General features: G+C 53.2%; 1 protein-coding gene across 3 annotated transcripts in view; it reads left to right on the top strand.

Moving 5' to 3' along the window:
* Positions 1-17,555, top strand: part of efl1 (elongation factor like GTPase 1) — a 36,200-nt gene extending 18,645 nt beyond the window's left edge. For all 3 annotated transcript variants that reach the window (XM_062471591.1, XM_062471592.1, XM_062471593.1), the window contains exons 16-23: positions 6,117-6,248; positions 6,612-6,759; positions 10,310-10,439; positions 10,563-10,689; positions 10,877-11,081; positions 11,265-11,776; positions 12,751-12,935; positions 16,835-17,555. In XM_062471591.1, coding sequence (XP_062327575.1) covers positions 6,117-6,248; positions 6,612-6,759; positions 10,310-10,439; positions 10,563-10,689; positions 10,877-11,081; positions 11,265-11,776; positions 12,751-12,935; positions 16,835-17,023 — 1,628 coding nt within the window. In that variant the 3' untranslated portion in view covers positions 17,024-17,555. The remainder of the gene's footprint in view (positions 1-6,116; positions 6,249-6,611; positions 6,760-10,309; positions 10,440-10,562; positions 10,690-10,876; positions 11,082-11,264; positions 11,777-12,750; positions 12,936-16,834) is intronic.
* The last annotated feature ends 6,396 nt before the right edge of the window (positions 17,556-23,951 follow it).

Below are 23,951 nucleotides of genomic sequence, written 5' to 3'. Positions count from 1 at the left end.
GCATGTTGTTTCAGTGCGAGTGTTTGTGTCTCCTGTCTCTGTGTTCCAGAGATACTTTGGCGTGTTGTCTTGACGGTCTCATGACTCAGACCTCCCTCACAGCCTTGTGTTCTCCAGTCTCCGTCACCCTACAGAGAAGACAGGCAGGCAGGCAGGTCGACAGACAGGCAGGCAGGTCGACAGGCAGGCAGGCAGGCGGGTCGACAGGCAGGCAGGCGGGTCGGCAGGCAGGCAGGCGGGTCGACAGGCAGGCAGGCAGGCAGGCGGGGAGGCGGGGAGACAGGCAGGCAGGCGGGGAGACAGGCAGGGAGACAGGCAGGCTGGGAGACAGGCAGGCTCGGAGACAGGCAGACTGGGAGACAGACGGGCAGACTGGGAGACAGATGGGCAGACTGGGAGACAGACGGGCAGACTGGGAGACAGACGGGCAGTCCCAGCATCAGCCCTAAACCAGCTCAGATGTCTTTCCCACTCCCAGAGCCACATGTAAAAAGATCCAGCGTGGGATTAAGGTATCAAATCTGATGTTATGGTGGGTGTTAGGTTTACCAGTTAAAACCCTGGCTGTTAAAACAGAGCCAGAGATCTGATAGCGCCTGCAGACTTGGGTATGAGTGTGCATGGTGCAGTAGCCAGGCTGATGGAGAGCCATTCCAGCAGATAGCCCCTGTTCTGGAACCAGTGCTACCAGATAGCCAGACTGTGTACATTATACTGGATAGACTCGATGAAAACAATACAGGTCTCAACAATAGATGGGCATATGCTAGTATGGTACTCCTCTTATAACACTAATCCAGCCTGCTTCTTGGTCATGAATGCAGAACACACACACACACACGTGTGTGTGCGCGCTCACACACTGCGTGACTGGTCTTTGTTTGGTTTGGCTAATGAGTGCCCTCCTCGCTTCCTGGCATGACCAGCCACCCGCTGCCCCTCTCCCGGCCGGCCCTCCTCCAGCCCCCAGCATGCCCTCCGTATGCCAGGGAGACCCAGACCCTGAACAGACTCCCTCAATAGAGCCCCAGCCGGCGGCCTGCTCCCCTCCCCTGGACAAACAAAGACCAGGCTCTCTCCCTCAGAATTATCCCAGTTAATCCTCCCAACATGACACACACACACACACACAGACAGACACTCTCTCTCCAGTACCTCTCGCACACTCCAGTACTCGCACACATACACACACGTACGCATGCTCAAACACACACACACACACACACACACACACATATAACCCAGTTAATCCTCCCACCGTGACACACATGCACATTTACAAACTCCAGCACCCACACCCTTCGTTACGCCCCTCTCTCCTGATGCAGTGTGGACTTATGTTTATCTCAGGCTAGTTAGACTGGTTAGCCTATTAGGATAGTAAGGCTGTATAGCTAGTTAGGCTGGATAACTAGTAAGGCTGTATAGTTAGTAAGGCTGGATAGCTAGTTAGGCTGGCTAGTTAGTTTGCCTGGCTAGCTTGTTAGGCTGGTTAGTAGGGGGGGGGGGATCGATTCACATTTGAATTGCAATTCAGTCATCTAGCGATTCCCAAATGTAAAAAATCTTTGTATTTTTTGTAATATTAATTTTTTATTATAAAAAATAATAATAATTGGGATTAAAAATCGGGAATCGATTTTTAATCGATTCCTGACCCCAAGAATCAATTCGAATCGTGAGGTACCAAAAGATTCCCACCCCTACTGTTTAGCTAGTTTGCCTGGCTAGCTTGTTAGGCTGGTTAGCTTGTGTTTGTTGTTATTCTACTAGCTGGTGTTTGTGTACACTAGCTCACTGAGGCCTGCCTGCCTGCCAGAGAAGACTGCAGCTTCACTGCAGTAGAAGCTGCTTTCTAAAGTTCATCAGGCATGAATCACAGAGAGCTAACGTGGCCTGTGGCCCAGTTATTAGCTATAGCCAACACCTGGAGATTCACAAACTCTGTGTGTGTGTTCTCTGGGTGTGTGTTCTCTGGGTGTGTGTTCTTGTGTGTCAGATCACCACCAAGTTAAAGACAGAGAAGACGTGATGAATGTGTGTGGTGGGTTTATTCTTTGTTCTCGCTAATGGAAGAGACCATATCTGCCCTCGCAAGTTAGCAGAGCACACACACACACGCACACGCACACACACAGGGAGTGGAGGTATGTAACTTCACAGAGAGGTGTCCGGACAGTGCTGGAGAGGCCTGTTAGAGCGAGCTGGGACAGAGGCCATGACTCACACAGTCTAACAGCACGTTTAACCCCAACATCACCTGCTCTGCTCTGCTCCTAGTCCCAACATCGCCTCCTCTGCTCTGATCCTAGTCCCAACATCACCTGCTCTGCTCCTAGTCCCAACATCACCTCCTGTACTGCACAGAATCTGTTGTCGTCCACTTGTTCAAAAAGCTGTCTGTGTTCAGTGAAGTGTAGACATTGTTGAAGGCTTCAGGTCTGTGACAGGCTAGCCAGAGGGGAGAAAGTGAAATATAATAATCAGTGTGTTGCTTGGCCAGAGATGGTGCTCTTCTCTTCCTGCCAACAGGCTACATCTGCATGAACACACACACACACACACACACTTTCTCCAGGCACAGAGTGGGACTTTCCAGGAGAGGGAAATTCCATAGGATGTAAAAAGGACCAGATTTCCTAGGCTCTGGCCTTGTACTTAATAAAACACAATCTTCACAGGCCATTTAACAATTTCCAGTCTCACAAAAAACTCATTGCTTTTCAATATGTCTCCTTTCCCTTTCTCATGCCAGACTATTACAGTGGTGTTGCTGTTGTTGTTGTAATGTGGCACGAGTCATTTTGCCGTATTAATGATTATGCGCTGCCCATTTACAAATGAATAATCCCTAATCCGCAATCCCTAGACCCTACCCTGCTGTGTATTTCATTATCCAGCCGCTCCAGACTTTGTCCTGCATACAGCTGAGATATCTGTCAGACTCATCGCTGTATGTGTCTGTAGCTGGCTAGCCTGTATAGTACAGCTGTTTCTGTAGCTGGCTAGCCTGTATATTACAGTCTTTAGCTAGCTAGCCTGTTTAGTGCCCTATAGCTCTGGGATAGCAGCTGGCCCCACAACTCAGGCCTCTCCCTTCCATTTCTACCTTACACCCTTTCCCTCCATCTCTCCTCCCCCTCTCCTCTTCCCTCTCTCCACCCTTTCCTTACTGCTCTCTCTTCCCCCTCTCTCCTCTCCTCTCCTCTCACATCTCCTTTGTCTGGGTGTAGCTCATGCCCGAGATGAGCTGTGTGTTTTCAGCCTGGGGTTAAATGCAGTAGCATAAATATGTGGCTAATGATGCTCTTGTGTTGTGTGTTGTCTCTGTTGTTTCAACTGAGATTCGCCTTCTCTGTCTGACTGCCAGCTCCTTCAGGCTGCTACCTCCCCTGCGGAATTGTGTAACGCATCTGTTAAAAAACTGTGTGTGTGTGTGTGTGTGTGTGGAGGTCGAGAGGGGAGAGAGTCATGTAGCCATCTTCCACTCCCTGGAAATGTTGAGTAGCCTTAAGTGTTGTAATTGTTTTATTAGATTTTTATTGAACGTGGAACATGATAAATAACCGTAATGGATTTACACAAATAAACACACACTTGCAGAAACACACACAATCACAGAAACACACACACTCAGTCCCTCTGGTGTTGTTGACACCCTGCATGTCCTCAGTCAGCTCAGTGTTGTGTCTCCTCACTGTCTGCTGGAAGCTCTCTTATCATCTGACAGGCCTTTTATCAGTCATCAGCTCTGACACCTTCTCTCCCTCACACACACACACACACACACACTACCTCAGAACCCTCACTGTAACTAATCTGTATAAACTGTACTATCACAGACTGGAGTAACGTTCAATATAAACACAAGGTTTTCGATTGTAGCCCCTGATACACACCTCATCCACACGGATGAGTAAACAGTCTTACCTCGTTTACATCTCAGTCCATTAGTGTGATCATATAGAGTGTGTGTGTGTGTGTGTGGACACTAGTGAGAGACAGCAAATCTACTGTACTGTATAAAATAAGACAGATGCAGTTAAAAGCCCTGGAGTCTCTTTAATGTGTGTGTGTGTGTGTGTGGTTGTGTGTGTGAAGACGACACACAGAGGCTGAGAAGTGGGAGAGGCTGCCAAGCACACACACAAAGCAAAGAAAGGTCTTTATATAAGCAGTGTAGCGGCTAACTTTGCTGTGGTTGGAGGAAATGTCTCTGGGCTTGAGTCACTGTAACTCTGCTCTAGGACTGGACTGGGCCGGGTCCACAAGACGTGTAACACCAAACGATCAAGTTTCCACCTCCTCACTAGGTCTGCCCTGCTGGGGCGACCCTACTTGGGGGTGGGAGAAAAAATCGATTCACATTTGAATCGCGATTCAGTCTGCTAGCGATTCAGATAGATTCCAAAATGAGTGAATCGATTTGTTTTAATGATATTTTTAAAAAAAATGATGTTTTTGATTTTGTTTTTTTAAATCGTAGTGAATCGATTTTTTATCGAAACTTGACCCCAAGAATCGATTTGAATCGAATCATTAGCTACCAAAAGATTCCCACCCCTAGACCCTACGCCTGCCCCACTTAGCTAAACAGTAAACAAGATTGAAATGGAGCTTGTCAATTGATTCATTATTTAGTGGCAATGAGCTACAACTTCAATTTTTATTCATTAATTTATCCATCTGTGGACACAGACATCTGTTGAGTGCCAGTTTAGTCCAGTTATATCTGAAAACCAATATATCGGTGGAAGCTCTGTATGTCCTCCAGGTGAATGCAGATAGAGGCTGAAAGCTAGTTGGATGTGGGACTGCAGCGCAATGTTCTCCAACTCCCTCGGTTCTCCAGGGTTCTTTTCTGTTAGATTGTTCGATGTTGGAGAGGTTGATTCTCTGGCAAGGGAAGCTCACTTCAGTAATTACAGCATCAGGTTACACACACCAGCATTACGTACTCCCTCTGCCCTGACAAAGCGTGTGTGTGTGTGTGTGTGTGTGTGTGTGTGTGTGTGTGTGTGTGTGAGAGAGAGATGGAGAGATATCCACTTCTTGTAGCAGTTGTGTGTTTGGGGGTTTGGAAAGGGCAGTGGGTGAAAACAGCCAGATGCTGTTCTGAGAGGATCTGGGCTCATTCACAAACAACCTCGTCCCAGGAGGCTCTGTTTGCCTCCACCTGGTGCTGATGGGTCTGGGTGGAACATCAGATCTGGATCTCTCCCTGATCAACTCACAAACTTGTTTTTGGCTCGAGAAAGGCTGGAAGTGCAGGAGGAATGATGGAGTGAGAGAGTGGAGAGAGAGAGAGGGGGAGGGGGGGAGAGAGACAGGAGACGGTGGTGGTGGATGCATAAGAGGCATGTGTGAGGTGAAAAGTTTAAAAGCGGCAGGATTTATGTATGAATCATTAAAACACCATCTGAAGTTGATGATCTCGCCTTGGTTTGTTTTTTAAAGAGCACTTTTATTTGCAAGAGCCCAGCCTACCCCCACTGTGCCCCTACAGGGGCGTGTGTGTGCGTGTGTGTGTGTGAACACAGGAAGTCATCAGCTCTAGGATAAACACAGTGGTGTGTTGAGGGAGCCGTGTGTATCAAGAGTTGAATTAGTGTGTGTTTGTGTGTGTCACTGTGTGTGTGTGTGCGTGCGTGTGTGTGTTTGAGCCCCTTTGAGGAGACACAAAGAGGACAGTGTCCTAGGGTGGCCTTACGGACTGATCATGTGACCCAAGTCATGTGACCCAATGATGACGAGTCATCGCATATTTATGTGTTTATGTATGTGTGTATACTGTATCCCAATGTTTGAAACCTGCTGCTTCTGCTGGTTGGTTTGGTTTGGCTGGTTGTAAATTAAATGCTAGGCTTATAGTTAGGGGTTAAAGCCAAAACCATATTTACTCTGTCCTCAACCTGCACCAAACATGAGAAGAAAAGGGAATAGAGAGAGAAGGGGATGGGGGAGGGAGATTGTGTGTGCTTCCTCCTTTGTCTGCCTCTGTGAGGCAGCGCGTGCTGTAGCTGGGAGGAGTAGAGAGTGTCCGTCTGGAACAAAGACCCTCTCCTGTTCTCCTCTACATGTTCCCGTCTTCACCCCTGCCTCCCTCACACACACAGGTATCGGAGGTTTGGAAGAGAGCGTGTTGAAGTCCGCGACCCTCTCCACCTCCCCCGCCTGCCCCCCCTTCACGCCACTCAACTTCGAGGCCACACCCATCGTACGTGTGGCCATCGAGCCCAAGCACCCCAGTAAGTACCAGTCACACACACACACGCACACGCACGTTACCACACACAGCAGAGACATCTACACATGCTCTGCACCATCTCCCTGGGTCACCCGAGGAGACATGCTAATGATGCTAATGCCGTATGGTAGGTTGTTGGCATGGAGAGAAGTCTCTAGAATACCTCTCAGTAGAGGAACATTGTGCTTGGTACTGCTTAGGGATTTACTTCAAACCCACAAGCAATCTGGTGGAAAGTGTCCCTGTTTAACATAATTACACGTTATATATCTTTTCATGTTCTCACTCTTTCTCTCTGTTTCTTTCTCCCTGTCTTTTATCCTCTTTATATATTTGTGTGTGTTTACACTGTGTGTGTGTGCAGGTGAGATGCCTAAGCTGGTGCGTGGGATGCGGCTACTGAACCAGGCTGACCCGTGTGCCGAGGTCCTCATCCAGGAGACGGGAGAACACGTGCTGGTGACGGCAGGCGAGGTCCACCTGCAGCGCTGCCTGGACGACCTCAGGACCAGGTGTGTGTTAGTCCGCCCTGCGGGGCAGGGCAGGGGCTGGCTTTGGCTCAGGGGGTAGAGAGGGTCGTCTGTTAATCGCAAGGTTGGCGGTTCGATCCCCGACTCCTCCCAGGTCATGTGCCGAAGTATCCTTGAGCAAGACTCTGAACCCCAAGTTGCTCCCGATGGGCAGGCCGGCGCCTTGCATGGCAGCTCTGCCTCCGTCGGTCTGTGTGAGTGTGAGTATGAATGGTTGAATGAGAGGCAAACATTGTGAAGCGCTTTGAGTGCCACTCAGGTAGAAAACGCACTATATAAATGCAGTCCATTTGGTGACGCTGGCTTTAGCCGGCTGATTGAGACTGATTGTTGTTACTGCAGGGGTGATGTGAGTGAAGTGGTGCCCAACCTCCTTCCTGCTCATTCCAATATCAGCTGCATCTTCTGTTTGAGATTACACATCAGCTTCTCTCTCTCTAGCTCTCCCACCACCTTCTCTCTCCTCCTCATTCTGTACCTCTCTCTACACCTCTCTCTTCATCGTCCTCTCTCTCTCCTTTATCCCTCTCTCTATCAATCTCACTCTCTCTCTCCATTTCTGTATACCTCTTTCTCCAACTCCCTGCTTTTCTTTCTCCTCCTCCTCTCTCTCTCTCTGCCTCTCTCTCTGCCTCTCTCTCTCTGTCTCTCTCTCTGCCTCTCTCGCTCCTTCTCTCATGCCTCCTCTGGTCCTCCAGGGCCAGTTAAGGACACGGCCAGACTATCACCCAGGCAGACAGGATGAGGAGGAGAGCGGCGTCTGGGTTTAGAGTCAGGGAGGGGAGACTCTCTCACATCTCACCAATTCCAAATGATTTCCCATCAACCAACCCCCCACACGACTTGAACACGTTCTAGCAGAGCAGTGGCGGCAGGAAGTGACATCATCTGTCCACGTCCCCCCCGGCGTCCCCTGGCCTTCAGCCCGACCTTCTGGTTCCCTCCGCATGCGTTTAGCGTCAGAGAATATTATTCTTGAAAAATCCATGTGTTTGTCTTTTCATCTAATCAATTCACCTTCCAATCAGCCGTTTGATTTATTACTTATTAGCTTGACCTGTTCGAGGTTCGGACCCCGTGAGAGGATGGGAGAATGGTAGTTACATGTCTTATTTTACGGCTACAGTTCTTCCATAATGAAGGCCCTGTACGGAGACAGCTTTGGCCTTGCCCGGCTCCACCTTGGGAACAAACACCGTGGCAACAATCAGGCTGGTTCTGCCAGGAAACCAATCAATACTCCACTTCCACTTAGATTCCACTTGGCTTGACTAGATTCCCTTTGAGCTTGACTAAAGTGTTAGCACCAACGTGTGTGTGTGTGTGTGTGTGTGTGTGTGCGTGCGCGTGCGCATTGATGCTGTCGTCCCTGCTAATGAATCATTGAACACAGTGCATTAAGGGAAATCCTCATATTGGAGCCCATGGTGTTCTTGGGAGTGAGTTTGACTCTGGCTTTTCATCCCGTCACTAGCTCAAAATGTGAGATGAGACGAGGTTTGATGTCTGTTGTTGCTGGAAATTGGCTATTCTTGTCAAGACATATCCTGTGATTGCACCAGTCGTCTCCAAGGCCAGCTTTTACTCTCTCTGTCTCACACACACACACACCGGTTTCTCTCCTAACAAATTCTTCCTCCTTTCTCTTTCCAGTCAAGAGCCGAGCGTCTATGTGTCAGTTTCATCATCTCTCGTTCCCAGAGTCTAACAGAATGACACAGGACAGGCTGGGGGCTTATTGCGTTTCTGGAACTTAATACTGCTCAGGTGGAACTGAACAGGAGAACTATTTCTATTTCCTTTAATTCCAAGGCTGAGTTCGGCCACCACATGTGGACAGCGGGCGCTTTTAGCAGCTATGGATTCAGTTCCGGACTGGAGTCAGTTTTGAGTTGAGCCACACGATAGCACAGAGACGGGGAAGATGGAGTCTGGTGGCTGAGCGGTTAGGGAATCGGGCTAGTAATCTGAAGGTTGCCAGTTCGATTCCCGGCCATGCAAAATGACGTTGTGTCCTTGGGCAAGGCACTTCACCCTACTTGCCTCGTAAGGGCAGAGTAGTGATGGGAAGGCGCGGGCGGTGGGGGCAGGTTGGCAGAGCGTCAGAACCAGAAATCCCAGATGCCCTGCTGACCCTGACTCCCTGCTGACCCTAACTCCCTGCTCGCCTCGCTGAGAAGGTCAGCCACTCACAAGGCACGAGAGTTGTGACATCACCGGTGGCTCTCTCTTGCCCCACCCCCACCTTGCCTGGGCGTGCTCTTTGTCCTGGTAAATGGGTCAACTGCCAAGTCATTCGATCCTAGACATGCTGAGGAATGGTGCGTAATGATGTTAATGGGGGATTTGACTTGTTCTGATCTACTCTGCTCTGCCCTTCTCTCCTCTATTCTCCTCTGCTCTACTCTTCTCCACTCCTTTATCTGATCAAATCACTTTCAGTAACAAGCCCTTAAAAATACCTTGCAGTCTGTGAGGTGAGTGTGGTAAACACGACAGAGACAGAGAGACGGAGAGAGGGAGAGAGGGAGGGGGAGGGATAATCTGTCCTCCGTCCTGCTTTCTGACGGTTTGACTCGTAACAGGATTACATGTGCCTGTTCTGGTGTGTCTGAGAGGAGGACAGCACAGTCTCAGACTGCCGTCAGCTCCACTTTAACACACAGTCCCTTCATGATTTGACCCAGTGACCTTCAGCTCAGCTAGTTTGTCAACAGACCAGACAGGCCATCCAACAGGTTACTGTTGGTATGGGCTTTCCTTGTAGGGGTTTGTTGAGGTGGAGGTGAGTCGGCCCGCGTCTTCCTGCAGTGCACAGAGCAGCATGTTTGGTTGCAGTGTCAAATGACCTGGAACATTGGGTTTGAACATGTGTTCTCCTATCCTAAGCTGTCCCTTTCTGTGAAACATGCCTTTGCCTCTCCAGCCCTCTGGTTGTCAATATTATGACTAACAGCTAGCTAGCTAACTAGCTGTACATTATTACTGGCTTCTTGCTAGATAGCTACACATTATTACTGGCTGCTTGCTAGCTATTCATTAGCACTTGTTTAGAATTGTTTAGACATCGTACATTTTCTACTTTTTAAATGTTTATCGTATGCATCTTCCTGCCACAGTGAATTCCTTGTTTGTGTAAACTCACTTGGCAAATAAAGCTCATTCAGATTCAAAATGATAAGGAGCTACATTAGTAATGACTGCTAGCTAGCTCAAATGAGAACTGACTGCTAGCAAGCTGTACGTTGGCACAAACTGGAAGAGAACCAATTTCATAATGACTGTATAACAAGCTCCTTTGCAGACCACACATTGTCAGGAACCACAGCAGGTTCTGAGAAAGGAGGTTAAATTAGCTTTGCCCTGTCACCTTCTGTTCTCAGTACTAACAATATCATCCAACGGTTTCATTATTAAAAACCCAGATTCATGATGCTTCATTACCATCTCTGCAGCTGTGTGTCTACCTGACCAGTCCTGTCTGTCTGAGGATCCACGTCATCTGTGTGAAACCGTGGTTGTGTCTGTGCAGGTTTGCTAAGATAGAGATCAGTGCCTCCAAGCCCATCATCCCCTTTAGAGAGACGCTAGTCCGGCCTCCCAAGGTGGACATGGTCAACGAGGACCTGGGGAGACAACACAAGGTGGCTGTCATACACCAGGTAGGACCGAGGGAGGGAGGAGAGCTGTACAAGCATATCAAATAGATTTACATTTTTAATTCCCGTGTTTATTTCAAGTGTAGGCTCATTTTTTTCCGCTTTTGTGTGTGTGTGTTGCCCCAGGTGAAAGAGGAGGCGTTGCATGGCCGCTACTCAGACACCCTCCATCTGGACCCCAGCGGCCTGGTCACCCTGACGACCCCCAACCGACAAGCCACCCTGGGGGTCTGCGCCACCCCCCTCCCTGAAGGTCGGTCCCACACAGATGGCTCGGAGAGGCTTTAATCAATACACCGCGATTGGGAACTCTCTGGGTCCTCGGGATTAATATTCATGCTCGGTTGCCTCGACAACGCCATTGTCTGGCACACACGCCGTCCGGGTCACAGGGGAGATGCGTTTGACCTTGAGGCGTTCTGTCGTTGTTGTGTTGTCAGAGGTGACCCGCCTGCTGGAGAGCAGCGCTGAGCTGATCCGGACTCTGGAGCAGGTGAACCTGTCTGTGAGAGAGGGGAGACTCATGGACGTGAGCCCCAGGACCCTGGAGGCTATCGTGGGGCTGAAGGCCAGCCTGGAGAGACTCCTGCCAGGACGGAAGTGGAAGAACGCGGTGGAGCATATCTGGGCCTTCGGACCGCGGAGGTAGGTCGGCTTGGCCATGCCAACAGCTCGGATTGGCTCCCCAAAACCATGCTGCCAGCTCTAATTAAACTGAAACCATGCTCCCCCTCAATTAAACTGACCACCTCTGATTGGCTCCCCGTGTGTTCCACCTGCCTGTCTGTCTGTCTGGGGAACGATGCTAATGCTTTTGTCATGTTCCAGGTACGGACCCAACCTCCTGCTGAACAGCGTGGAGGGCTACCGCAGGTCGTCCGTGTGGCAGTGCCTGGAGGGGGGGGGCCGGGCGGAGGCGGGGGAGCAGACCGTCAGGGACTACGACAACAGCATCGTCAGCGGCTTCCAGCTGGCCACCCTGGCCGGGCCCCTGTGTGAGGAGCCGCTCATGGGAGTCTGCTTCTCCCTGGAGACGTGGGATATGAAGTCCACCCCCCAGCCTACGCACCAGGACTCCGTGGTGGAGGACTCCAACTCCCAAGATGCCTCGGTGGCGGCGGAGGCCGGAGGAGCTCAGATGGAGAGCGCGGCGGCGCCGTCGCCTGGACTTGGCCGGCGGCGGGCGGAGCCTGGGGCGTCGACGGACTGCTACGGGCCGTCCTCTGGCCAGCTGATCGCCACCATGAAGGAGGCGTGTCGACACGCCTTCCAGGCCCGGCCCCAGAGGCTGATGGCTGCCATGTACACCTGCGAGATCATGGCCATGGCAGAGGTCCTGGGTAAGAGTCAAGGTGGAGGCTGAGCGGTTAGGGTATCGGGCTAGTAATCAGAAGGTTGCCGGTTCGATTCCCCGCTTGGAAAAATTACGTTGTGTCCTTGGGCAAGGCACTTCACCCAACTTGCCTCGGGGGTATGTCCCTGTACTTACTGTAAGTCGCTCTGGATAAGAGCGTCTGCTAAATGACTAAATGTAAATGTAATGTACCTAGCACAGCACACACACAGCCCCTTTAGGACGCAACAATGGTGATGTAGCTACCTAGCACAGTCTCAGACTGCCACACACAGACATTCCCTTTAGGATACAACTGTGGTGAAGTAGCTTCAGACAGTTATTGACTGTCTGTGAGGCTGAATAAGTAGCCTTTGTTCCTGAGGTGTAGCCTCTCCCAGCTCGGGGAACGCAACCAACACGTTCTGTCATCATGCAAACGACTCTCCACCCCCCACCGACAGTTTAATGCGTTACCAATCCTTCTCCCCTACTCCCCAAATTGTCGTCGTTGGAAAGTTATTAAGATGGAGACGACTGTTGAAAATGTCTTTTAAACAGGCTTCGGGCTTGTTGTCAGGGAAACTCGTCCACTGAGCCCCTCAGAAGACCGAGTCAGCATAATTGTTCCAGAGATTAAATGTTATTACCCGACAATTTCCCAAATTATTAAACTTTTTTTCCCTTTCCTCCCTTCAGCGATCTTATCAGCTGTTGTAATGGTTCATTTGTCAGGCTCTCTGCAGGCTGTTTAGAGCATTTGTAGGTGTAATGGGTTACGCAAACTGGCCAGGCCTCACAGCATGATCATACGGTAACAGAATCAATAGGTACACTAAGGGTATGAAGATGATCAATATCTATATTAGATCATCTGTTTTAATAGATTGTATCATCTGTTTCATTATTAAATTGTGTGATCAACAAAGGCAATTTTTTCTGCCGTCATCACTCCTGCAAATTGTGTGTGTGTGTGAGTAGGTCGTGTGTACGGTGTCCTGGGGAAGAGGGAAGGCCGTGTTCTTCACGAGGAGATGAAGGAGGGAACAGACATGTTCATCATCAAAGCTGTGCTCCCTGTGGCCGAGAGCTTCGGATTCGCTGATGAGATACGCAAGAGGACCAGCGGGCTGGCCAGTCCTCAACTGGTCTTCAGCCACTGGGAGGTCAGAGAACTCTCTCACACACACACACACACACACACACACACACACATACATACCACACACGCACACTCTCACAGTCACACACACCACACACATGCACAACGCTGTCCAGCGCTGGCCAGGCTGGCTGGCTGGGTGGGTGAGGCAGGCAGGCTGGGTTCCTGGGTGTGCAGCCAGGGTCAGACCTGAGGCAGGCTGGGTTCCTGGGTGTGCAGCCAGGGTCAGACCTGAGGCAGGCTGGGTTCCTGGGTGTGCAGCCAGGGTCAGACCTGAGGCAGGCTGGGTTCCTGGGTGTGCATCCAGGGTCAGACTTGAGGCAGGCTGGGTTCCTGGGTGTGCAGCCAGGGTCGGAGCTGAGGCAGGCTGGGTTCCTGGGTGTGCAGCCAGGGTCAGACCTGAGGCAGGCTGGGTTCCTGGGTGTGCAGCCAGGGTCAGACCTGAGGCAGGCTGGGTTCCTGGGTGTGCATCCAGGGTCAGACCTGAGGCAGGCCGAGTTCCTGGGCGTGCAGCCAGGGTCAGACCTGAGGCAGGCTGGGTTCCTGGGCGTGCAGCCAGGGTCAGACCTGAGGCAGGCCGAGTTCCTGGGCGTGCAGCCAGGGTCAGACCTGAGGCAGGCCGAGTTCCTGGGTGTGCAGCCAGGGTCAGACCTGAGGCAGGCTGGGTTCCTGGGTGTGCATCCAGGGTCAGACCTGAGGCAGGCCGAGTTCCTGGGCGTGCAGCCAGGGTCAGACCTGAGGCAGGCCGAGTTCCTGGGCGTGCAGCCAGGGTCAGACCTGAGGCAGGCTGGGTTCCTGGGCGTGCAGCCAGGGTCAGACCTGAGGCAGGCCGAGTTCCTGGGTGTGCAGCCAGGGTCAGACCTGAGGCAGGCTGGGTTCCTGGGCGTGGAGCCAGGGTCAGACCTGAGGCAGGCCGAGTTCCTGGGCGTGCAGCCAGGGTCAGACCTGAGGCAGGCCGAGTTCCTGGGCGTGCAGCCAGGGTCAGACCTGAGGCAGGCTGGGTTCCTGGGTGTGCATCCAGGGTCGGAGCTGAGGCAGGCTGGGTTCCTGGGCGTGGAGCCAGGGTCAGACCTGAGGCAGGCTGGGTTCCTGGGTGTGCATCCAGGGTCAGACCTGAGGCAGGCCGAGTTCCTGGGCGTGCAGCCAGGGTCAGACCTGAGGCAGGCCGAGTTCCTGGGCGTGCAGCCAGGGTCAGACCTGAGGCAGGCCGGGTTCCTGGGCGTGCAGCCAGGGTCAGACCTGAGGCAGGCCGAGTTCCTGGGCGTGCAGCCAGGGTCAGACCTGAGGCAGGCTGGGTTCCTGGGCGTGGAGCCAGGGTCAGACCTGAGGCAGGCTGGGTTCCTGGGTGTGCAGCCAGGGTCAGACCTGAGGCAGGCTGGGTTCTGGGTGGAGATCCTGGTGTGAGGCAGACTCCTGGGCTCAGGCAGGGAGAAGGCAGAGAGCATGTCACGTACCAGGCCAGGCCTTCTCTGCACCTCTGCCAGGATGTCCTGCAGTGTGCTCGAGCGGCGGGGTGCTGGAGGACGGCTGCTCGTATGGTGTCCTGTCTGAGACACACAGAGCCCGGAGATGAACTCGGGACACACTGGGTCTTCCAAAACTCCTCTTCTTTCTGCTCTTTGTCTCTGCTCCTGTTTGTGTGTGTGTGTGTGTGTGTGTGTGTGTGTTTCTTTGCGTTTGTTTTTTCTGTGTCCAGGGATCCAAGTGTTCCAGGCTGCTAATAATTGGCAAAATGACCGAGAGCACCAACCGTTGAAAATGAACGCACGCACACAGCTCACAAACTCTCTTCTCTCACTCCTCTCCTGTACTCATATTCAATCATAGATTGATATGGCCTCCTTATGACATTACCATATGAATGTGAGCTGTGCCAGAAGGGAAGCTGGGCTCTGAATGATGCATTGTTATGTACTTGAGGGAGCAGGTTATGGATTTTACATTAGATTAACATTAGAATGGGCTGTTTGTGGCGTAGATGGAACTTTGAAGTGAGAAAGAGTCTTGTATTGTTCTTGACATCAGGGAACAGCATCTGCCATTATAAGGAGACACAGGGTGTGTGTGCGTTCTTGTGTGTGCGCGCGTGTGTGCGTTCGTTCATACATGTCATGAGATCACTGTTCCTTTAGTTCAGTAGTTAGGTCCACTAACATGCTTCATAGACAGCAACAGGGAGACAAAGGCGCGCGCACGCACACACACCCAAAGTGAGAGAGCACAGCCAAGAGACAAAAGACTCTGAAGAGCAGAGTAACCCAAGCCATGCACACAACAGTGCTCACACAGAGAAGAGATTGAATCTGAAGCGTGTGTGTTGTCTTGCGGGTGTGTGTGTGTTATCTTTTGTTTGTGTGTGTGTGTGTGTGTGTGTGTGTGTGTGTGTGTGTGTGTGTGCGCTCGAGCGTACCAGTGTCCTCTTGTGAGTGGTGGGCCCCTGTTGAAAGCGTGTACATTCACCCCATTACACTGAGAGCACAGTGCCCCCCCTTCCCCTCTGAATCTATTGTCCCATGGCACATGCTGCTCGTGTGTGTGTGTGTGTGTGTGTGTGTGTGTGTGTGTGTGTGTGTGTGTGTGTGTGTGTGTGTGTGTGTGTGTGTGTGTGTGTGTGTGTGTGTGTGTGTGTGTGTGTGTGTGTGTGTGTGTGTGTGTGTGTGTGTGTGTGTCAAGAGAGCTCACTGTAATCTGTCTGTTGTAGTAGCTCCCTATCTGCCATCTGTCCAGGAGAGCTGGAGTCTGGAGCCCCCCCGAGTCTGGAGCCCCCCCGAGTCTGGAGCCCCCCCGAGTCTGGAGCCCCCCCGAGTCTGGAGCCCCCCAGGGCCAGGTGCCCCCCAGGGCCAGGTGCCCCCCGGGCCAGGTGCCCCCCCAGGGCCAGGTGCCCCCCAGGGCCAGGTGCCCCCCAGGGCCAGGTGCCCCCCCAGGGCCAGGTGCCCCCCAGGGCCAGGTGCCCCCCGGGCCAGGTGCCCCCCGGGCCAGGTGCCCCCCGGGCCAGGTGCCCCCCCAGGGCCAGGTGCCCCCCCAGGGCCAGGTGCCCCCCCAGGGCCAGGTGCCCCCCAGGGCCAGGTGCCCCCCCGGGGCCAGGTGCCCCCCCGGGGCCAGGTGCCCCCCAGGGCCAGGTGCCCCCCGGGCCAGGTGCCCCCCAGGGCCAGGTGCCCCCCAGGGCCAGGTGCCCCCCCGGGGCCAGGTGCCCCCCCGGGGCCAGGTGCCCCCCAGGGCCAGGTGCCCCCCCGGGGCCAGGTGCCCCCCCGGGGCCAGGTGCCCCCCAGGGCCAGGTGCCCCCCGGGCCAGGTGCCCCCCAGGGCCAGGTGCCCCCCAGGGCCAGGTGCCCCCCCGGGGCCAGGTGCCCCCCCGGGGCCAGGTGCCCCCCAGGGCCAGGTGCCCCCCCGGGGCCAGGTGCCCCCCCGGGGCCAGGTGCCCCCCCGGGCCAGGTGCCCCCCCGGGGCCAGGTGCCCCCCCGGGCCAGGTGCCCCCCCGGGCCAGGTGCCCCCCAGGGCCAGGTGCCCCCCAGGGCCAGGTGCCCCCCAGGGCCAGGTGCCCCCCCGGGCCAGGTGCCCCCCAGGGCCAGGTGCCCCCCCAGGGCCAGGTGCCCCCCCAGGGCCAGGTGCCCCCCCAGGGCCAGGTGCCCCCCAGGGCCAGGTGCCCCCCCAGGGCCAGGTGCAGGCCCCTCATACAGGGACAGTAATTATTACTGCCTCTGTAATGTGTGCGTGTGTGTGTGTGTGGAGGGTTGTGGCATCGAGGTTTTGTCTAGGTGCAGCAGCAGTAGGCATAACGTCATCACTTAACAGGTCTGTAGGGCACACACACACAACCTGGAACACAGTAGCACAGCTGTGTGTGGCTTGGAGGGAGTCATCTCTTTCATGATCTAATGACGCCCCCCCCCCCCCCCCTCTCCAGGTGATCTCCAGTGACCCGTTCTGGGTTCCTACCACAGAAGAAGAGTACCTCCACTTTGGAGAGAAGGCCGACTCCGCCAATCAAGCTCTGAAGTACATGAACGCTGTCCGCAGGCGCAAGGGGCTGTACGTGGAGGAGAAGATCGTGGAGCACGGAGAGAAACAGAGGACTCTCGGCAGGAACAAGTAGAGACTTGTGTGACTGGTCTTGTCTGGTCTGGTTCAGACAAGTATGGACCAGCCTGTTTTGGTCATATCAGGTTCAGATTGGTTTGGAAGAGTCTGGTCTGGTTCAGACTGGTTTAGACTAGCCTGGCCTGGTCTGGTGAGGAGAGAGAGCGAGCGAGCGCTGGGGCCAGCCTGTGTGAAGCTCCAGGGAGACCTCAGTGCACCAGCCTCCGTTACAGCTATGCATATCTGAAGAGTGTTCTTGCTAAAAATCTAGCAGTTTCACTTTGGTGAAGTGGCTTGAATTAATTTTTGCTCTCACTCCCCCTCTTGAATTTCATTAGACAGACCCTGAAGACTGGCATTCAATTTTCAAAACATAAACGTGGGGAAAATTGGGAAATTAGAAGTGTTTTAATTATTAGGGGACCGCAGCAACGAGCTCTGGTCTGCTTCCTGTGTCGAGGGCTCTGCTCTAGATAGCTGTGCGCATGAAAGCAACTGTCACTCGCTTGTGTTTACTAGGAAACATTAAATGAATACAGATCCTGAAATGTGTGTTTGTGTTTCTGCCTTCCTGTGTGAGTGAAATGGGAACACATCAGAGGACTAGCACAGCGCCTACACACTAGCCTTAATGCCAGGTGTCCAGTGTGAGAGGTCAAGGGTTACTTGAGGTTAAAGAGCCAATCAGGGTTCACACTGACAGTGATGAGGTGAACACTGAGCTCTTACATTTTACATTTACATTTTAGTCATTGAGGAGAGGAGAATGACTGGTGAGGAGCGCAAAGGATGGATGGTAGTATCTTCTCTGAGAGAGTAGTCTCACATAGAGCTGCGGTGATCCCTTTGTGACACGGCGTGAGCTGGAGGTGTGCTGCTGAGGGAGTCACACTTTCCGGAACACTTACCGCAAGGTACAAGTCAGCTGTGCGGAGTCGTCGAGCTCGGCTTGTTTTGTATTTTGTTGACGACTGTATTTTGTGGTATTTGGCGGTGGAACACGTGGTCCTCTTAAGAGACACAGCTGTCGACACTAAATACATCTGCGAAGGGGAAAGTGGGACACCAAAACACGTAAGCACAAGCTGGTTGTTGTGGTGTAGTGAGGCGAGTGGATCTCCTCCTGCCATGACATCAGCATAGCAAACAGCACATGCGTCCTGCAGGAGTTTGGCTTGGAGCTAACATATTAATGTGTGTGTGTGTGTGTGCTTGAACCTGCTCAGCTATTAGGAGGAGGAGGGGGGAAGGGGGAGGGAGGGAGGTAGATGGAGGGAGGTAGTGGGAGGGAGGTAGAGGGAGGGAGGTAGAGGGAGGGAGGTAGAGGGAGGGAGGTAGAGGGAGGGAGGTAGTGGGAGGGAGGTAGAGGGAGGGAGGTAGTGGGAGGGAGGTAGTGGGAGGGAGGTAGTGGGAGGGAGGTAGAGGGAGGGAGAGGGAGGGAGGTAGTGGGAGGGAGGTAGAGGGAGGGAGGTAGAGGGAGGGAGGTAGTGGGAGGGAGGTAGAGGGAGGGAGGTAGTGGGAGGGAGGTAGTGGGAGGGAGGTAGAGGGAGGGAGGTGGAGGGAGGGAGGGAGGTAGAGGGAGGGAGGTAGAGGGAGGGAGGTAGAGGGAGGGAGGTAGAGGGAGGGAGGTAGTGGGAGGGAGGTAGTGGGAGGGAGGTAGTGAGAGGGAGGTAGAGGGAGGGAGGTAGAGGGAGGGAGGTAGTGGGAGGGAGGTAGTGGGAGGGAGGTAGTGGGAGGGAGGTAGACAGAAATAAAGAGAGGGAGGGAGAGGGGTAAGGAGAGGGGGAGGGATGTTACACTCACAGGCGGGAGTCCATTCATACATTATTCATCGGGCTGCCGCATGAATGCTGTCTGGAGCAGGGGCTCATGGGAAATGATAGAATCGCACACCTTCTGAAACATGAGTCAGGTGTGACTTCACTCTCCTCTCTGTGGGGCTGCTGGCTTCCAGCCACTGTACACCAATTTCCCTCTGTTAAACTAATAAAGTTATATAAAGCTGGATTGGAATCAGGTTGGAGGGCAGCCCTGCCGACATGGTTGTGCTCAGGGATGCTGGATAGAGGAGCGATACACAGCAGAGACACCATGTACTCATTGTGTCCCGGTCTGGATTGCTGTTTCCCTCTTCTTTCTTTCTCTCCCTCTCCGTCTCTCTCTATCACCCTCTCCATATCTCTCTATCACCCTCTCTCTCTTTCTCCGTTACACAGGTTGAAGCTCTCTGAGGTTAATAGCCTTTGTTTCTCTTTGGCTGAAGAGGGAAAAGAAGAGGGGGGCGGTTTACCTCTAAGATGACCTCATCCCCTCTCCTCCACTTTACTCCTCTCTCAGAAATCACCCAGGCCATGATTGAGGTGGGAATGTGTGGAGGAGGCTGAGTGTGTGTGCGTGTGTGTGCATGTGAGTGCTCTGTGTGTGTGTGTGTGTGTGTGTGTGTGTGTGTGTGTGTGCGCGTGTGTGCGTGTGTGTGTGCTTGCGCTGGGTGTACCGTTCAACAACTGCAGTTTGTCATGCTGACTAGGCAGGGAGATCTGAGAAGCAGCAGATGATCTCTATTCTGTCTCACACGCACACACACACATCCTGACACACAGACACATGTACACACACACACATCCTGACACACATATACACACACACACACACACACATGGACACACAGACACATCCTGACACACAGACACATGTACACACACACACACACAGACACATGTACACACACACACATCCTGACACACAGACACATATACACACACACACACACACACATGGACACACACACACATCCTGACACACAGACACATGTACACACACACACACATGGACACACAGACACATGTACACACACACACACACATGGACACGCACACACTTCATCAAGGTCCTCTGTTGGCCTCCAGCCCCAGGGCAGATGACCTCCAGGGTCTACCTCAGCTCAACAGGCTGCTGTTCCTGCTAGTTTACAAACGGCTCATGTTAAGGCAGCGTCTGTCTGTCTCTCCCTCCCCCGCCCCCTCCCTGATTCAGTGGAGATTTCTGGCAGTGTGCTGAGACAGTCCACTAATGTTTTTCCCAGAGCTGCTGCTGTGTGTGTATGCCTCTCTCTCTCCCCCTCTTTCTCCCTCTCTCTTTCTCTCTTCCTCTCTCTGTCTCTCTCGATCACCTCCTTCCCATCTCAACTCCCCCCCCATCTCCCTCTCTGTCCCTCCCCCTCTCCATCCCTCTCCCTCCCTCCTCTCTCCCTCCTCTACCTCCCCTACCTCCGTGTCTCTCCCTGGTTAGTGTTAGGAGTGTGCCAGGCATCTCCTGAATCGGAGCCTGACTGCCAGCATGTGCCAGGCTGAGCCGGCGTGCATGTGCCCGCTGTGGGGGTGCCCGCTGTGAGGGTGCCCGATGTGGGGGTGCCCCTGTGGGGGTGCCCCTGTGGCTTCTACTCAGCCGTTAGACCGGGCGCTCGAACCTGCATGGGGACATCACTCTCCCCCACTACACCGTAACAAGCCTGGCCACAGAGCCCAGGATGAAGTCACTTTGCTGTGTGACGTGGGGGAACGGGCCAAGGTCCTCGGGCCTCTGACAGGAGGTATAAAACTTGTTCTAATGGGCGGTAATGAGAAAAACATACTCCCGACACTGCGGTACCAAGTTTTGCTTTTTTTTTTTACTACGGTATGTTTAACAGAGGGATTTCTCTCCACATCCATCAGCCGTACATTGTTATAAAGCCATTGGTTTGTATGTACTGTCCTCTCCTACCTACCTTTTTCATATTTTCTCTGTTTCTCATTCCCTCTCCTACATTTACATTTAGTCATTTAGCAGACGCTCTTATCCAGAGCGACTTACAGTAAGTACAGGGACATTCCCCCCGAGGCATGTAGGGTGAAGTGCCTTGCCCAAGGACACAACGTCATTTTTGCAGAGCCGGGAATCGAACCGGTAACCTTCAGATTACTAGCCCGACTCCCTAACCGCTCAGCCACCTGACTCCTCTCCTCCTTCCCTTCCCTCCTCTGTCAGGCTCTGTTTGTGTTCATGTACGTGTGTAAGAGAGAGACCGGATCATTGGACCAAGTGGAACACGCATACCTCAGCGAGGAGCGCTTCTCCCCGGGCCCAGGACCCAGCCCTGCGAGGAGAACGACGGCTATGTGGGAGGTGGAGGGGAGAGGGAGGTGGATGGGAGGGAAGAGGGAGGTGGAAAGGAGAGGGAGAGGGGAGGTGGGAGGGGAGGTGGAGGGGAGAGGGAGAGGGAGAGGGAGGTGGAGGGGAGGTGGAGGGGAGAGGGAGGTGGAAAGGAGAGGGGAGGTGGAGGGGAGAGGGTGGTGGAGGGGAGAGGGTGGTGGAGGGGAGAGGGAGGTGGAGGGGAGAGGGAGGTGGAGGGGAGAGGGTGGTGGAAAGGAGAGGGAGGTGGAGGGGAGAGGGAGGTGGAGGTGGAAAGGAGAGGGAGAGGGAGGTGGAGGGGAGAGGGAGGGAGGAGGAGGGGAGAGGGAGGGAGGTGGAGGGGAGAGGGACGTGGAGTGGAGAGGGAAGAGGAGGGGAGAGGGAGGGAGGGAGGAGGAGGGGAGAGGGAGGTGGAGGGGAGAGGGAGGTGGAGGGGAGAGGGAGGAAGAGGGGAGAGGGAGGAGGGGAGAGGGAGGAGGAAGGGAGAGGTAGGTGGAGGGGAGAGGGAGGTGGAGGGGAGAGGGAGGAGGAGGGGAGAGGGAGGTGGAGGGGAGAGGGAGGAAGAGGGAGGAGGGGAGAGGGGGTGGAAGGGAGAGGGAGGTGGAGGGGAGAGGGAGGAAGAGGGGAGAGGGAGGAGGGGAGAGGGGGTGGAAGGGAGAGGGAGGTGGAGGGGAGAGGGAAGTGGAGGGGAGAGGGAGGAGGAGGGGAGAGGGAGGTGGAGGGGAGAGGGAGGTGGAGGGGAGAGGGAAGTGGAGGGGAGAGGGAGGAGGAGGGGAGAGGGAGGTGGAGGGAGCTGGTGTACTAGTCTGCTCTCTAACATCACACTTGTAAACAAACACCACGCTGTGTGACATTCATAGCCCCGGTCAGCCTGTGCTCCCTCCAAGCTGTGAATTCACACTACAAGCAGGCATAATCTGTCATGGAAACAACTGTGCTTTCTTCTCTCTGTGTCCTGTTTTCACTGCCAGAACCATTGTTGTCCTGGCCTGTGGCCCAGACCCATTTACAGTTGGTAGCTGTTGGCTGGTCTGACCTCAGCCCATCAGTATATGGGACTCAGATAAGCCTGTGTAGCCCAGCCCAGGAGACCATTGGGACCATCAGGACCAAGATGGCTGCTTCAATAGCCTGAATGAACCTCTTTACGCTGTTCCATGGGAGCTGATTTCTACCTGAAGTTGTGTAGAATAAGGCAATGCTCAGCCACTTCCTGGTTTAATCCTGGTAAACTCTCCCCAGTGTACCATGTGGAGCTCATTGGAGGGGAGCAGAGAAATGTGTGTGCAACTTCGGACATGTACACACTGTTGAAATCTGGAGATGGCAGATCTTTGGTCATGTGGGTTCTATGTGGGATCTATGGGAAGGCCATTTCCAAGACCCAAGGTTGGAGGCTTAGACCAGCTGAAGGTCTAGAGGAGCATCTCACACAGAACAAAGCAGACAGGAACGCCTGCTTCCTGTGGATGTCAGCTGACCTGGTGTTCCTCTAGGCTTCCTGGGCAGATGGCGGATGGTTTAGAAGGCCAGACAGGATGGACAAGTCTCTCTCAGCCCTGCTGCCCGTGCCATCTCATCTCTGATGACATCACCTCTCACTGGTTGTCCCTCTGATGACATCACCTCTCACTGGTTGTCCCTTTCTGAAGACATCACCTCATGCACTGGCTGTGAATCTCTGGTGACATCACCTCTCTCTCTGGCGGTGAATCACCAGCTTTATCTCGCCTGCGGAGGGGAGATACGATCACAAACACACACACACAAAATGGTCACAAACCATCTGACCCCTGTCACCGTGGCAGCAGCTCTGAGGGACTGTTGAGATGTGTTTACAGCCTGGATGAAGACCTTCTAGTGCTGAGAGCTCTCCTCTCCTCTCTGGATAAAAGGTGTTGTTATTACTAAAGCTAGCTCGATTCCACCATGTCTCTGGTTTGTTCGGTTGCCTTGTTCTTTCCTGGACATCTACTCACCCACACAGATAGATTATGCAAATGTTCTCTGCCCTTTGTTGTCAAGTGGAAATAATGTGTTATTGAAACGCCCAATTCATAAGAACATTTCTGCTTTGTTTTTTTTGCATTTGGTTAGGTGGCGGGCTGTGAATTTTAAAGAGTTGGAACTGATTCCGAGTGCTCCTGAGCTGTCTGCTGATTGGGCCTGAGAGAATGAATTTTTCAAGTGCTTAATGAGCTGTAATTTAAATAATTACTGTTGTGCGCTTGCACAACATTTCATATGCTTTAGTTTTGTGTTGATGAAGGGCAGATGTACTGTTCTTGTAGACGGTCAATGAGCGCTTAGTAAGCAAAGCTGTTCAATGGATACCTGTAGGATGTGGTAAACGGTCCATTGAGACAGATATGGGCTCTCCCAATGTGTCTGTCTTATTTTTATATGTTTTGGGGCATTTTTCATGCTTTATTGGACTGTTTTATATGAAGTGTGACAGGAAAGGGGGGGGGGGGGGGGAAGCAGCAAAGGTCCATGGCCGGATTCGAACCCTGGGCGCTGTGGTAAGTTACCCACCTAAGGCTTTCTCCACAGTTGTTTTTTCACATTTCTGCACAGTAGCTTTAACAGGAGAAAGAACAGCAGAGATGGAGAAAGAGAACGAAAAAGTATTCGAAAAAAAACAGACACACTTTTTTTTTAGCAAAGGATTGCTGTTTTGATTCCAAAAGATGTTTGATCCCTGTCCTCTAGTCTTGGTTCTCAATCCAGCATGCTTCAATGTTCTTCTGCTGTGGATTTGTGTGTGTGTGTGT

The sequence above is a fragment of the Osmerus eperlanus genome, chromosome 10 (genome assembly GCF_963692335.1).
Source record: "Osmerus eperlanus chromosome 10, fOsmEpe2.1, whole genome shotgun sequence".
Taxonomy (NCBI): domain Eukaryota; kingdom Metazoa; phylum Chordata; class Actinopteri; order Osmeriformes; family Osmeridae; genus Osmerus; species Osmerus eperlanus.
This window is presented reverse-complemented; position numbering and strand designations above follow the sequence as displayed.